This window comes from Polypterus senegalus, chromosome 14 (genome assembly GCF_016835505.1).
Source record: "Polypterus senegalus isolate Bchr_013 chromosome 14, ASM1683550v1, whole genome shotgun sequence".
Lineage (NCBI taxonomy): Eukaryota > Metazoa > Chordata > Cladistia > Polypteriformes > Polypteridae > Polypterus > Polypterus senegalus.
Window position 1 is genome coordinate 62,900,348 of NC_053167.1, and position 15,142 is coordinate 62,915,489.

At 37.3% G+C, this 15,142-nt stretch overlaps 1 protein-coding gene across 1 annotated transcript in view; it reads left to right on the forward strand.

The window, feature by feature from the left end:
• Position 1: 1 nt before the first annotated feature.
• The window catches only part of rpf1 (ribosome production factor 1 homolog), a 25,678-nt gene continuing 10,537 nt past the window's right edge, over positions 2-15,142 (forward strand). The window contains exons 1-6 of the mRNA XM_039736143.1: positions 2-309; positions 529-585; positions 1,130-1,210; positions 3,741-3,836; positions 12,016-12,169; positions 14,118-14,200. Of these exons, the coding sequence (XP_039592077.1) occupies positions 52-309; positions 529-585; positions 1,130-1,210; positions 3,741-3,836; positions 12,016-12,169; positions 14,118-14,200 (729 nt within the window). The 5' untranslated portion in view covers positions 2-51. The remainder of the gene's footprint in view (positions 310-528; positions 586-1,129; positions 1,211-3,740; positions 3,837-12,015; positions 12,170-14,117; positions 14,201-15,142) is intronic.

Below are 15,142 nucleotides of genomic sequence, written 5' to 3' on the forward strand. Positions count from 1 at the left end.
AAATGTCCGCTCAGGTTCCCAGCGGCAGACCCACGTGAGTGCTCGGTAGACATGGCAGCTAGTGACAACGAGGAGATGGACTTTGAGGAACCGCAGGTAAAAGGTAAACGGAAAAAGAAAGATAATAAGGCTGAATCTGGGAAGAAACGTCTCAAAGAAAAGGATGCCGAGATGGAGCAATTACAGTCGACTTCAAACGGAGATATCAACACGGAATCCTGTTTTCCTCCAACTTTTAGCGTTTCGGACATTAAAAATAAACAACGCAGACACTTCATGTTTATGAAACTAAAGCAACAGAAGAAGAAGGTGAGGCGATAAAACACGGGTTTCAGATCTGTCAGTGCTTACCGCCTTTAATGGGAAAGAAACGAAACTCAATCTTGCATACCAATTGCCAATGGCATAATCTACTGTAGGGTTTCATGCTTTACAGAATAGCATCTGCCAAGCAGTCCTTCTTGATTTGGAGTCAAAGCCTGCTAGTAAAAGCTATTTGCTAATGTCTCATCTTTCTTTAAATGTTAGGAAAAAAGTGATTTGAAGAAGAAAAGGAAAAGAGAGCGAGAAGCACTGGGCGACAAGGTATTTTGCTTATTTGCTTTAAAATATCCGTTGGCTTTGAAGTCAATTTCTTTTTTTGCAGAGATTGAATGAAATCAGTGTATCTTTTGAGGTAGCAGCTATCAAAAGCGAACCTACATGTAGGTCTACAAACTGTAATTAATTGACATTTGCATTTTCGATATATGGTTATGATCTAGAGTATCATGTTACTAAATATTTGTTCACTTAATGCAGGGGCAAGTACAGTGTGCAATTTCTTACCAACTTACCAAGACTGCCTGTGCAGTGTTGCTTTTGACTGACTGCCAGAAGGTCTGGGCTAAAAGAAAATGAATCATCAAAGTACCCTCTGACAAGCAGAAAATGTAAATAACTTGAGCAGTGTAAAATCTGAAATAGCACTGTATTTTTTATGTTTTATAGCCTTGTTCGTTTTTTCACTTTTGACAAACTTCAAACCTCAATGAATAGTACCTTTGTATTCCTTTTCCAGTCTAGTTATTATTAACATTAAGCACATTTTGAATAAGTTTCTTTAATCACACTCTTTTTTGATTTTAAGGCACCCCCAAAGCCGATTCCAAAAACTATTGAAAACCAGAGAGTTTTTGATGAAACCGTAGTCAATCCTGAGGATGATGAGGTGAGATTTTCCTTTTGTAAATCTCAATTATTGTTTTTGACATTCAAGTTTATGTGCATGGTTCAGAAAGGTGAAGTCAAACCATCAGGAGGATGGAGTCAGGCACTGTCTTCAGCGATGCAATTCATTGTTGTGTAGAGTAGGGAAGAGGGTGGAAATTGTATTTGTTGCTCAGAAATTAGCATAATAAGTTGTGTGTTAAGTATATTATATAAAAATATATAATTAATAATTCAGTCTAAGCAGGATAAAGAGGCCGTTCTCCACCAAAGATGAACTATCATTAGGTACTGTAGACATTTTGGCTGATCACCAACTTTAAAGAGCATGCTGAGCCATTGGTAGAGTTGTCATGATGTTACCTGGGCCAGGCGAACAGGTTAGATTAGCAGAGGTTAAGATCAAGGACTTAACTACTAGTTGTTTATACTTTATGTAGTTATTGATTAATGAAATAATAGTATTGATGATAGTTTTAACTTTCTTAAAGACCACCCACACACCTAAAAGTATTTATCTGCTTAAGAACTGCTTAAGTACTTCAAACAGAAGATATTGTACCATGGATTAACTTACTATTAAAGGTTTGGGTTGAATTCTGTTCGCCAAGTGTTCTTATCAACATGCTGCTGCAAATGCCAGTGATTCCTGTGGACCTATTCACAGTCCTTTAGTAACCTACATTCATACTAGTTGATGAATGCTTGCATTTAAAAGTTAAGACTCGGAAAGTCTTTGCCCTGGGCTATAACTTAAAACACAGCTCTTAACAAAATGTTGCCAAATGTCCAAAATTGCAGCAAACCTGTCGTTTTTCACACGTTCTGCACTGATGTCTTTGTTGTCAAAGCACAAATGCCTCATGATAGTCTGATAGCGGTCATGGGACATCGTATCATTGATTGCCGGTACAATAAATAGTTCTGAGCAGGCATCAACCACAACACTAACTGTGGCCATTGCTGACCTTGTGAAAAGAATGGAGATAAATGGCATCAGCTCAGAGAGGGAGAGGAAAGTTCGTTGTACCACGTGAATGTCACTGAGGGAATAAAACTGAATAATAATAATAAAAAAAAAAGCGCTAACTTGTACAAGTACCCAAAATTTTACACTGGGTGTTACAGACTCAAATCAAATGTATGTTTTTATTATATTATAGTCATATTAATAGCAGCTCACTACTCAAAATGCGGAGTGCCCAGATTCATAACCAAAAGGTTTCGGGTTCAAGGCAGCAGTTCTTAATTCTGTACCATCCAAGAATACATATTAGCTTTCTGTCGATTGACATTTGAGCTTGGGTTTTTAACACATTGACAGCAACATGTAAATTGAATGATTTTTTTTTTAACTTTGGTTATATTCTTGAATAAAAGCGCACGTGTTTATCTAATATTTGGACTAAAGTCTTCACACATTATACCCTTAATGTCATTATTAGTATAACATGGAAAAAGTTTCTGCTTTTTGTATGTTCAGTATTTCTTGCCTTGCATTTCCTTTCATCCTACACTTATACAGATCGTTGTAGGCACAGAAAACACATGAAATACATGTGTTCCAAATCATGATATATTATTTACCCCATACAATGCCAGGCACCTCACATGCAGATAAAGAGCCTTGAGTTGGGGGAACGAGTTGTGCTGCAGCGGTGGGGGGGGGATGGCATAGCAGGGTTCTTGCTGCTTGTGCTGATAGACATATTTGCAAAACAAAAGACTCTGATGAGGAGAGGTGCAAAGAATTTTAAGGTGGCCCGGGGTTACGAGTTTTTTCGTATTCTTCAGGGTTTCTATTGATAAGGAGTCAAAAATTCTTTGAAGAATTCTTAAACTCGGTGGATATTCTGTCTTCACAGGAAGCAGTGCCTGAATAATCACAGATAAAACGGTCAACCTACAAGAATATAACTGGATATTGTTGGGCTGCCTTGCTTGGCTTTTATTGTCATCATTTTTGGTTGAAAAACAGCAACGGTAACTTGCACTTGTGGGTGTGTCCGCATAGTTTAAAAAAAAAAAAAAAGACAAAATCATGTTTTCCATTTACTGAAAGATTAGTTCATGTCATCCTGGTTAGGAAAATGTCAATTGTGTCAAAAATGAGGGCTAATAGTCAAAACCTGTGAGCAATACACATTCTACTCTTGCTGTGGAACAGTAAATTATGTGTTTGTTCTTGCCTGAATGTTTAAGGAGTTCAATTTACATGTGTTTTACGGCAATGGTTTACTTGTATATCAGCGTAAACCATTGTTTAAATGTGTTGCATATTGGTCAGGCATATAAATAAGAATTTCATTGTGCTCCTTAGACATGATAATTTTACTTTTTGTTGAGATGTTACAGTGGTATATGATTCTGGTATTACTTTTTTATTTAGCAAGAGATGTTTGTGTACCAGGCTTGTGTTCTGTCATTTTTCAGGATTTTCATTGACAATATATCAAGATTTAGCATTGGTAATTCCATATGTTTTTTCTGTGTAGATATGAACCCAATATCAATCTTAACTTTTTTTACAGGTTGCTTTAGATGAAGGGACAGATGAATTTTCATCCTACTTTAACCGACTTACAAACCCCAAGATCTTAATTACAACATCAGACAGACCCAGAGGGGTAAGTCTTAAAGAAAAGAGAGGCATTATATGTATGTTACAAATATATTTGTGAGTATTTAGTGTCTGCAGCTAAGGTTTGGAAGAGAGATTTATTTGCATTCTATTTTTTATTTCCTTTGAGTAATAGTGACCATTTTTAAGTGTGTCTCACTTTTTATCTGAGGCTTGCAAATTTGTATTATTTGTTTTATAAATTGGCTAACAAACTATAAAGTGATATCTTATATGAGATTTTAATAACTTGCTGTCATCAATGGGACTACCAGACTACCTTGTAACTTTAACATTTTGTGGTTCTTTGCATATATTTGACTTTGAATATTGTTATCTAAAGCAAAGAAGCACACTTCTGTCCTGGGTTTAGCAAAAATGAGGTGATCAGTTTTCTTTTTAAAATCTTTTTTTTCCCCTCTGTGCTTTTTGATCAAGATCTGATTTTAAGCTAAGTTGTGAGAACGCATTGGGCTGATAGCCCTGTTAAATGTACAAGTGAGAGCAAAGGTGATAGATTCCAGTAGGGTTACTTGGTTTGTGTGACAGTTGATTGTAGCTTGAATGTGTTTTACATGCAGTTGATTACTTCTGTTATTTGAGAAGATAGTCATTGTCATTCCATTTATACTGTACTTTATTAATGCTAATAAATAGCCCGTGTCAAGCCATATGTGTAGTTACATGTCTGGTTAATTCTGTGACAGAGTAGAATCTTTTGTTTCTGTCTGCCAACAAACTAAGGAAATATGGGTTTGACTAGCTGATATGTCTCATGGTTCTGCAGCCCAGAAAATCCATCCTCAACCACAAGTTCATTTTCTTGTTTAAAAAAACTGAGAATATTGGTTTGCAATTAATAGTTGAAAAGGGTGACCTTAGTCAATAACTGTTGCAGAATAGCACAGATAGAAGTTGGAAGTCAGTAGTACTGTAGTATGAGTACTGACATTTTTATCTTGATTTTATTTGTTTTGTATACAAAAATGTATGCAGAAAATGTCAAAAATTAGAAATCAATTCCGCTGCCACATGTAGCCAGCATAGTTCTTGAATAAGAAATGTTTTAGGAATTGTATATACGGCATTTCCAACAATATTCTATTCTATACATTATATTAATAATAAAACTATTCCTTAATGTCTTTTATAAAAAGTTTACTTTATATAATTAGAATATTTATATATTTTTAAAAATTATTTTCTAAAAATATTACACAATACTAAAACATAACATTTTCCCATTTATATTTTTTTCACCAGGTAAGTTTAGTTATACTCGTTAATCATGGCACTATAGAGTAGCGACTTGTTGTATGTTTTGTTAGCACATGCAAGTAAGAATTTTACTGCACTCTGTCCATGTGGCAGGAGTGGTCCTGTAAACCTATGCCAAGTCCAAAGTAATCTAACCATTTCTTGTAATTAAAATGTTCACTTATTTTAGATTAGGGCTGGGCGATATATCAAAAATTTATCGTTACCGAAATTTATGACTCTCATCGACGTCATTTTGCCCATGTCGGTAAATTCGGTATTTTAAAAAAAAAAGAAAAGGCATGTGCAGGTTGGCGATGTTCATGTCCCTTTAAGACGCTGTGCTACGTTACAGACTTGACGGGGTGGAGTCACATGACTCTACTACCTGTAACAAGACGAGACACGGGTGAACAAATGGAGGACGATTTAAATGTTGAAGCAGCAGCGACGAAGGTAGAGCTGGTGGAGGAGGAAGAGGAGACGCTTGTTAACAAAAAAAATGCATCATCAATCGTTTGGCAACATTTTGGATTCAACAAGGATGATATTGATCAAAAAATTGTTAAATGTAAACTCTGCAAAAAGACTGTTGCGTCAAGTCAAGGTAACACAACCAACCTCTTCCACCACCTGCAGCACAACCATGTGATTCAATTCGAAGACATAAAAAAAGCTCAAAGCGAGAAGAGATTAGGAGGACCAGCAAAAACGTCTTCCTCCACCAGGCAGCGGTCAATAACCGAAGCATTTGCTAGTACTCCACTATATGAGCGAACTTCAAAAAGATGGCAAGAAATCACAAATGCTATAGGCTACCACATAGCAAAGACATGGCTCCTATTGCTACAGTGGAGCATACGGGTTCAGACACTTCATGAAAATAATTGACAAGAGATACGAACTCCCATCACGAAAATATTTTTCAAAAACTATCATTCCCAGCATGTACAGCACAGAGAGGAAAAAGGTTGCTGCTGAATTGAGATACGTTAAGCCGTTCCAGCCACATCCGATCTCTGGTCCAGCCGCACAATGGAGCCGTATATTAGTCTCACAGTTCATTACATCGACAACAAATGGGAGCTGCGTACCAGAGTGCTCGAGGCGGCCTATTTTCCATCTGATCACACGGGGGAGATGGTTGGACAGGGGTTGAGAGCGATGCTGTCTGCATGGGACATCAGTGAAGAGGACCTTGTTGCTATAACAACTGACAACGGCCCAAATATTGTGAAAGCTGTCAAGCTCAATAAATGGACACGGGTGCAATGTTTTGGGCACAGGCTACACCTGGCAGTCGGTAAATGTGTACATCTTAATATATTTGGGTGGTGACATCTGGTGTGTTTTAAAGTGACTTTAATTCTGTGTGTCATATTCAAAATTGAAAGTATTAATGTTTGAATAATGTTTATATAGGCATAAAATACTTAAGACTGCTGAGCAGCAGTGTATCCAGAAAGTTTTTACAGAAGACTTATTGTGAGCCAGTGTTGATCATGTTGTGCTGTGAAATGTAGCAAAATACATGATTTTTAAAATGTTTTATTACTGTGCCAACCCTTTTTAATTTTGTAAATATGGTCTGAGAGGTCTTATTTAATTCTTACTTTATTTTGCTTGCTTTATTTGAGAATTAGACCATGAATTGGGGTGATGTTGGGTGTGAAGATTTGGATAGATATGCTACCTCAAGGCCTTAGCAGAGATAGGCCTTTGTCCATGATGGCATTACATTTGCACAATCATTGTTTACTTTGTGCATAGCCAATGTGAAACATATTTATTATTAAACTATTTTGTTTACAAGGGATACACATTTTTTAGAGAGCATGGTTACATATTGTATCCTACACTTTTTATTTTGTTCAGTTAATAAATCTTAACCACTAAAAGTACTTACTACTATTGTCTTCATTTATTTTCAGTGACATTTTACAGTCCTTTAAAGTGGTAATAATATAATTGCAATGAATAGGTCTAGGGGGAATAATATTATCAAAATAACTGGAGGAACTATGCTGCCTGCCACAGCCCCATCAAATGAAAAAAAAAAAAAGTTTGTTTTTTTGGCACTTGGGGTGGTTATCGTCCATTTATCGTTATCGAGGTTAACTGCTCAATTTATCGTGATATTGATTTTAGGCCATATCGCCCATGTTTATTTTAGATTATTTTATTATCTGGAAGCATAAAATCTTTTGATTTGCTTTGAATTTTACAGTGCTGTATTCTGTATTATGGTATTGTAATCAGTTTAAATTAGTGTCATTTAAAAAATCAGAACTGTTGCTGTCGTTATCCATTCTGAATTGTTCTTTGTTAGTTCACTTGTCTGACTTACTCTAGCTCAATTGTAGAATACCAATGACTTGTATCAAGTGAAGACATAGGTTTCTCTGTTACTATATGTGCTTTCATGATAACCTTTCTCCATTCCATTAGAAAAATACAATTGTTTCCAGAAGGTGTACACAAATATTTGGACAGAGACAACTTTTTTTTTTATTTTGGTTCTGTCCATTACCACAATGAATTTTAAATTAAACAACTCAGATGCAGTTGAAGTGCAAACTTTCAGCTTTAATTCAGTGGGTTGATCAAAAAGATTGCATAAAAATGTGAGGCAACTAAAGCATTTTTTTAACACAATCCCTTCATTTCAGGGGCTCAAAAGTAATTGGACAATTGACTCAAAGGCTATTTCATGGGCAGGTGTGGGCAAGTCCGTCATTATGTCATTATCAATTAAGCAGATAAAAGGCCTGGAGTTGATTTGAGGTGTGGTGCTTGCATGTGGAAGATTTTGCGTGAACAGACAACATGCGGTCAAAGGAGCTCTCCATGCAGGTGAAAGAAGCCATCCTTCAGGTGAAGGCAGTGTGATGGCTTGGGCGTGCATGGCTGCCAGTGGCACTGGGACACTAGTGTTTATTGATGATATGACACAGGACAGAAGCAGCCAAATGAATTCTGAGGTCTTCAGAGACATACTGTCTGCTCAAATCCAGCTAAATATTTATTTATAAATATTTATGGACCTAACTGTAAATACATCAAAACACAAAGAGCACAAGTTTGTTGCACCCACTGCTTTCCCTATTTCCCTGCATCACTTCAATTATGAGAGATCAAATACAGAGGCTTCAATTGAACACAGATTTCTAGGTCAACTGTTTTCAGATATCATTCTAACTATATTTATATACAAGTTCATCACTAATGATGTGTCCTAGTTGTACCACTTGGTATATGAAAGGCTGGATTACAATTGCGAATAGTGTGGTGACGACTGGAGAGACTGCAACTGGGTCACTGATGGCCAGCTTCCCAAATTGCAGGTCCTGTGAGTGAGTGCCTCATAAAGCCATTAGACAGCCTTTCCGAAAGATACCCACTAGGGGTGCCCCGGCTGTTGTGGGGGGTGGTTTTATGAGCACAACAGACAGACGGATGGATTTTCCAGCATTGAATATGGGTAGTGGACAATTGACAATTACAGTAACCTGTTTTTGTGGCAAAATTTGCAAGAACCTGAGAGATCTGAGGATCTACCAGTTAGGGCTCGGAGGCACCCCCTAGTGACTACATGGTGTTTTGATTAGGTGGTGGTTTCGCAGATTGCCACCACAGAAAACTGGAAAGAGAACAGCAGAGAAAGTAGGGGGTTATTGGACTTTAGAGCCATGAAAAAAAAGATAATTAAATGCATATACAGAATATCAGGGTTACACTAAAATGAAAGAGATGCTCCTTTACAGAGACTCAGAGACCTACAGAATCTGCTGTGCAGGGGTTATAGTTAAAATTGAGAGGAAATGGCAGGCACAGAAGGCAGTTAAACAGGATGAAACAAGGCTGAGACACGGCATGCTGGTAGGCTCGGTGGCAGTCAGTGGCAGTTGGACGAGCTGGGTTTGATAGCATTGTAAGACCCCAACACAGTAAAACGTGGGGGAGAGAGATGTCAACAGATCCAGGAAGAGATCTGTGCAGAGGTGGAAGAAGAATGGCGTAGCAGGGCAGTGGCTATGCACCTGCAAGGATCTTGTATCAGTTGGGATCATATAATCGCTGGAAAGATCACATGGGCAGAACTTTGGAACTCAGAACCAGCTAGACTGATTCAGTTAGTGTATGATGTCCTTTCAAGCCCTTACAACCTGCATTGCTGGGTTCTAGCTGATGCCTTGGCATGCTGCCTATACCAGGCAAGAGGTTCTTTAGGGCACATCTTGAGCTGCTGCCCGAAAGCCTTCCAAGAGAGGCGGTATAGGTGGTGCCAAGACCAAGTGCTGAAGGTAGCAGTTGACACCATCTGCACTGGAGTTTAAAATAGCAAACACCATCTCCCAGTAAGGCACAGTTAAGGCAGTGGAAAAACACCAGGTGGCGCTCAGGGCCCCAATTGGGCTGCTATCCTCAGTGTGGAACTGACAGCTTAAGGCTGATCTAGGAAATCAGTTGAACTTTCTGGAACACATCGCAGGGCCGACACTCAGGTTAGATTTGGTCTTAACATTTGACCAGTCTAAGCGAGTGATCATGATGGAAGACCAGATAGAGGAGGCCCATTAGAGCAAGAAGACAAAATACCAAGAGGGCGATCCATGGTGTAGCACACTACTTGGAAACAAGCTGGGTTACCAGGGTGAGGGTGTCTGATGATGTAAGACCCGAAACATCTTATGACCTTGGGTTCATCATTGATGATGTGTCCAAATTGAACCACTTGGTGTATGAAGAAACTTAAAAAATAATTATTTAATAAAATACATTTTGCTGCTGCCTTGCAGTTAGCAGACCCGGGTTCGCTTCCCGGATCCTCCCTGCGTGGAGTTTGCATGTTCTCCCCATGTCTGCTTGGGTTTCCTCCCACAGTCCAAAGACATGCAGGTTAGGTGCATTGGCGGTCCTAAATTGTCCCTGGTGTGTGCGTGTGTGTACGCCCTGCGGTAGGATGGCGCCCTGCCCAGGGTTTGTTTCCTGCCTTGCGCCCTGTGTTGGCTGGGATTGGCTCCAGCAGACCCCCGTGACCCTGTTGTTAGGATATAACGGGTTGGATGATGGATGGATAAAATACATTTGCTTCGACTAAAATGGAGATATACAATTTGTAATTTGCTTTAGTTAAAAAATGTAATGCCAATGTTTTTATTAGTTATAATTAGGTTCTGATAAGTCAAAATCAGATTTTAACATAATATTTTTAAACCAATTAAGAGTCGCTGAGAGCCAGAGTGTTTTCCAGCAGTTCCCTGCACAAGGCAGGCACGAGCTTTGGACAAAGTGACCATCCAGTGCATGAAAAAGTACATTTTTGATATTTAAAATATAATTTTTGAACAATTCCATTCTGAGAAGTCTACAGTATATGCGTTACTTGGAGAAGTCAAAAATGTGAATTAAAATCTGAACACTTCAGGATTGAGTTATCCAGTGGCTCTCAAACTCAGTCCTGGGGTTCTCATGTGGCTGCAGGTTATTGTTCTATCCAAGTATTGTTTTTAATATGACTCTTTTACTAATTAAGCAAGCTGTTATTTTTCAGTTTCACTATTTTGGAGGCCAATGTGGAAATTAAAAACAAGTTAGGTCAATTTTTATGCAAATGTACAAAGTATTTATGAATGTTATATGGGAATAATTTAGTTGGTTTTTTTTTTTAACTTGATTAAGATGATGAAGATAAATATCTTCATTCTTCTGTTCTAGGTGTTCTAGTTATTTAATCCGTTATTTACTAAAGAGCATGTTAGTGGGTTCGATACTGAAGTAAGTTTCAGCATTAAATGTCGTTTACTTTGTGTCTGATTCACTTTTTGCTAAATATCATTATTAGGATACATTTAAGGGAGCAAACTACACAGAAAAAGGCACGCTTAATAAGAAAACAGCAAAAGAGACTAATTCATTTCAACCTATAACAAAAATACAAATATTTATATACACTGTTAAAATAACAGTGCTGTCCTTTTCTGAATACAGAGTAAAAGAAGAGGGAAAAAATTACTCCTTGATTGTAAAACTGGTTGGAACAAAAACCTACAGCCACATGGGTCACTGGGACTGAGTGAGAACTACTGGACTAGTCCAAAATCAGATTAGAGATCTGTCAGGCACATAATATATATTTTAACTGAAAGCTCTATAAAAGTCAATGAAAAAAGTCTTAGTTGTAAAAACCAGTTTGTATATTAAGAGATTTCTCATATTGTGCTGATTCAGAGTATAAGAAAGGTGATATACAAGTAAAATATTTTTATTATTTTCTGTAATTGCATTGTTACCAGTTGAAATTTGAATAGAGATACTTGTAGGTCCCAGTTTGATCAGTACAAACTGACAGAATTTTTTTCTCAGTGACATCCATAGAGCTTTCAGTTAGAGAGGTATCTTTAATTACATTTGACTTGTCAAAATTTAAATTTTGAATGTCTGATTACATTTGTTTTAACCAAAACACAATTAAAAAAATTGTAAACTTCCATGAGTAAAAATAATTAAGGTATTTTTAATTAAAAACTTCATACAAGTGAAAAAAGACCCTCAGTTTTGACCACCCTAAATGTAATTATAAGTTTTAGTTAAAGGCAGTTTCAATATGTGTGATGATAACTAAAAAACAGAATTTGTGTTCATTGTGTTATCTTTTGTATTATACACAAAGAAGTGCTACATTTTTCATTTTGTAAGTAATTAAATTTTCTTTTGTATTAAGTTCTAGTCCTGTATTAATTACACATCTGACTTTATAATTAGAATGTGTAAAATTGAAGGTAAATGTTTTATGCAGAATTTGGCAAGCATAGACATTTCTATTACATCTCAGTAAGACTGATTATGTTCTTGTTACAAGATTGTTATGTATTTGGCATATTTTTGGTACTGACTGACATTGAATATTCTTTATTTTTTCCCTTTAGAGGACAGTGAGATTTTGTGAACAGCTGGCCACAGTAATTCCAGACTCCCATGTGTACTACAGAAGAGGTTTGGCGTTGAAGAAAATTATTCCACAGTGTGTTGCCAGAGACTTTACATATCTAATTGTTGTTAATGAGGACCGAAAAGTACCCAGTATCCTTTTTTTGTATGAATACATTTGTAAAACGAGTTTTACTTTTATGAGAAATGCACCTACTTAATATTCAGTATTTGTGGTAGACCTTGAGGTAAATTTTCACAAAGACTGACATCTTAAAATGATATCTTGAATTGCACTGTGTTCTTTGAGAAATTATTTTTTATCAGATTACAGTACAGTCCCTCTTAACCTGCCACCTCAGGACTGGACCCATGGCCAGTTGCCGTTTTAGCCGGTTAATCCGACGCATACCTATTTTCATGTAGAAAAATATTTCTAAGGTACAGTATGTACTGTACCTCTTCGACGTTCCTGAAGAAACCATATCCACAAGGCTTCATCCATGACTTCGCACACAGGTTTTTTTTTCTCGTAGAACAACTAGACAGTATGGGGTAGCAGGTCCACAGCTCAAGTCAAAAAAGGCCACTTTTTAAATAAATAATCAGCGAGGGGGCGTGGTATGTGTGGCCAATCGTTCCCAGGGAATTTGTGATGCAGAAGAAAGCAGTCGCTCCAGCTGAGTGATCACGAAGCTGGAGTGACCGATATTGAAGATGACTGGACATTGAAAGGCAGCGGCAGTCGTGGAGACTTTGGGCTGGTTTAGCCCCAGCGTGAGCACCCTGGCCGCTGGGAAAAGAACCCAAGTCTCGATCCGGATGGAGCCCGACGTAGCCAGGGATCGGAGGGCTACCGGACCAGTGTGGAAGGCAGCTGTACCTGCAGGTAGGGCGACTCCCCTGTTGCGAAGCCCGATGGGAGAAGCAGGGGAGCCGCCAGGTAGAAAGAAGAAGGCACCATGCTTTGGATTTTAATAGACCGCTTCCAACCATTGTTTTAACCTTGTTTGCATTGTTTTTAAAGGACTTGTTTTTTACTAATGTATTTTAACCTCCACTGATTCACTCATTTTAATGGATTATCTATTTAAAGAAGACTTTTGATACACTGCACTTTATTTAATTTGAACACTATTTTGTTGTTTACTGGTTTTAAAATACCTCTCACGTTCCAGGAAAGAAGGAAGTGCATACATATAACATAAAGAAGAACTCAGGATTAAAAAATATATATATATTTTAACAGGCCAGTTAATCCGTCAGCCAGTTAATGCTAGGCCAGTTAAGAGGGATTGTACTGTATATGTTATGAAGCTACTGTCCCTTTAATCTCTTTGGCTGGTAAAGGAAATGATTTTCATCCATCTATTTTCTAAAATGTTTTCTTTGAAAAAGTTGTAGCATCAGCATATGCAAGGCAAGGGCAAATCCTTGATGGGAACACCTTACTCGTGCATCCACTGCCGGTCTAGCAAATTTAGAGTCACTACTTAATGTATACATTTTTGTAGAAAGTGGAAAAAATGTTCAAGCTGCACAAATGCCAGTGCTGCCCAGTGCTAAACTGTATCGTCAACGAAAAACATGTTTAAAATATATAATTATCCATTAGTAGTTTGAATTTTTCCTTGTAGCCTTAACTATTGCACAGTGGACCAGTAGAGTTAGCATTTTAGCTTTACAGCTCTAAGAAGACTCAGTGAATCCTGTCCTACTCAGTTTATGGGATTGGCTTATTTCCTTGTCTTCTGAGTGTTCTGGTTTTTCACTCTTTTCCTAAAGACATTGATAGATGGGTGACTCTTAATTGGCTTGATAACAAGTATGGGTGTGCGCCTGGTTTTCTTTTTTGACACTTGAGACTGCCAGAGTAGGCTTTGGACAGCAGTGACACTCTATTTGGAATGTGTGGTTCAATGAAATTAATGGATGTATTTGACAGTAAATAAAGATGCAAAAATATCCTAAATGAGTGGGGGGAAAAAAGAGCATATGGCTTTTAGAAAGGTTTTGTTTTGTTCTCTGTCTCTCTCTCTACCTATCCCCCCCACTCCATCATGTCCCTGCCCTTCCACGTGAGCTTCCTTAATGTATACAGATGGTTTAGTACTTTGTCATCTACCTAATGGACCTACAGCTCACTTTAAAGTGAGTAATGTTCGTCTCCGCAAAGAAATGAAGGTAGGATAAGCAGTAAAACCTCACTCAAAAAAAAAAAAAAAAAAACTGGGCTAAATGTCAGCATTATGCATGTTTGATTAAAATGTATGTATGTTGCTCTTATTTTTGAGTCAGACTTGACACTTATCTTGCATAATAACTTTCAAAATATTTGTTCAATTTTAAATGTTTGAAACCAGCATGAAATTAATGTACAATACATATGATGGTGTCCATGGACTAAACATTGACAAAACTGCCATTGTAGTTGGTTTAACAATATGTAAATGTTGATTTAGGCTTTACAGGGTTGGGAGACCTGCCTTTTACACTGCAATTTTATAAGATACTAGCAAAATACCTGTGCTTCGCAGCGGAGAAGTGTGTATATATATATATATATATATATATATATATATATATATATATATATATATATATATATATATATATACATATATACATATATACATATATACATATACATACACATACAAACATACACACAGGTATATATATGTGTGTGTATAGCTTTGGTCACTGAGTGCAAGGGAAAAATAATAAAATGTAGTCTTTAAGTTATTAAACAGTAAAACATTAACGTTTTAAGAAGTAAAGGTACATTGAGCAGTACTGGAGTGGTTGCGGGTAAACTACATTTTAAAGACGGTGTAACAGAACAGGTAAGTAACAGCAGCTAAAATATATATGGATCATCTCTCGGTAGTAGATCCCTTTTGAAAGGCGCTACACGACGGCTGTGGTATAGAAATTACATTTTCTATGTGAACGTCCAAATTTCTGCCTCTGGTAATGTGCCTTATCGGCATTACCAGCAATTAAAGAAAATTATATAAGAAAAATATACACACATATATACATATACATCTACATCACAGCGAAATGAGGTGAATGAGAGGGGAGATGATGACGTGACTCTCCCACCCGCCTTAACTGTCAATC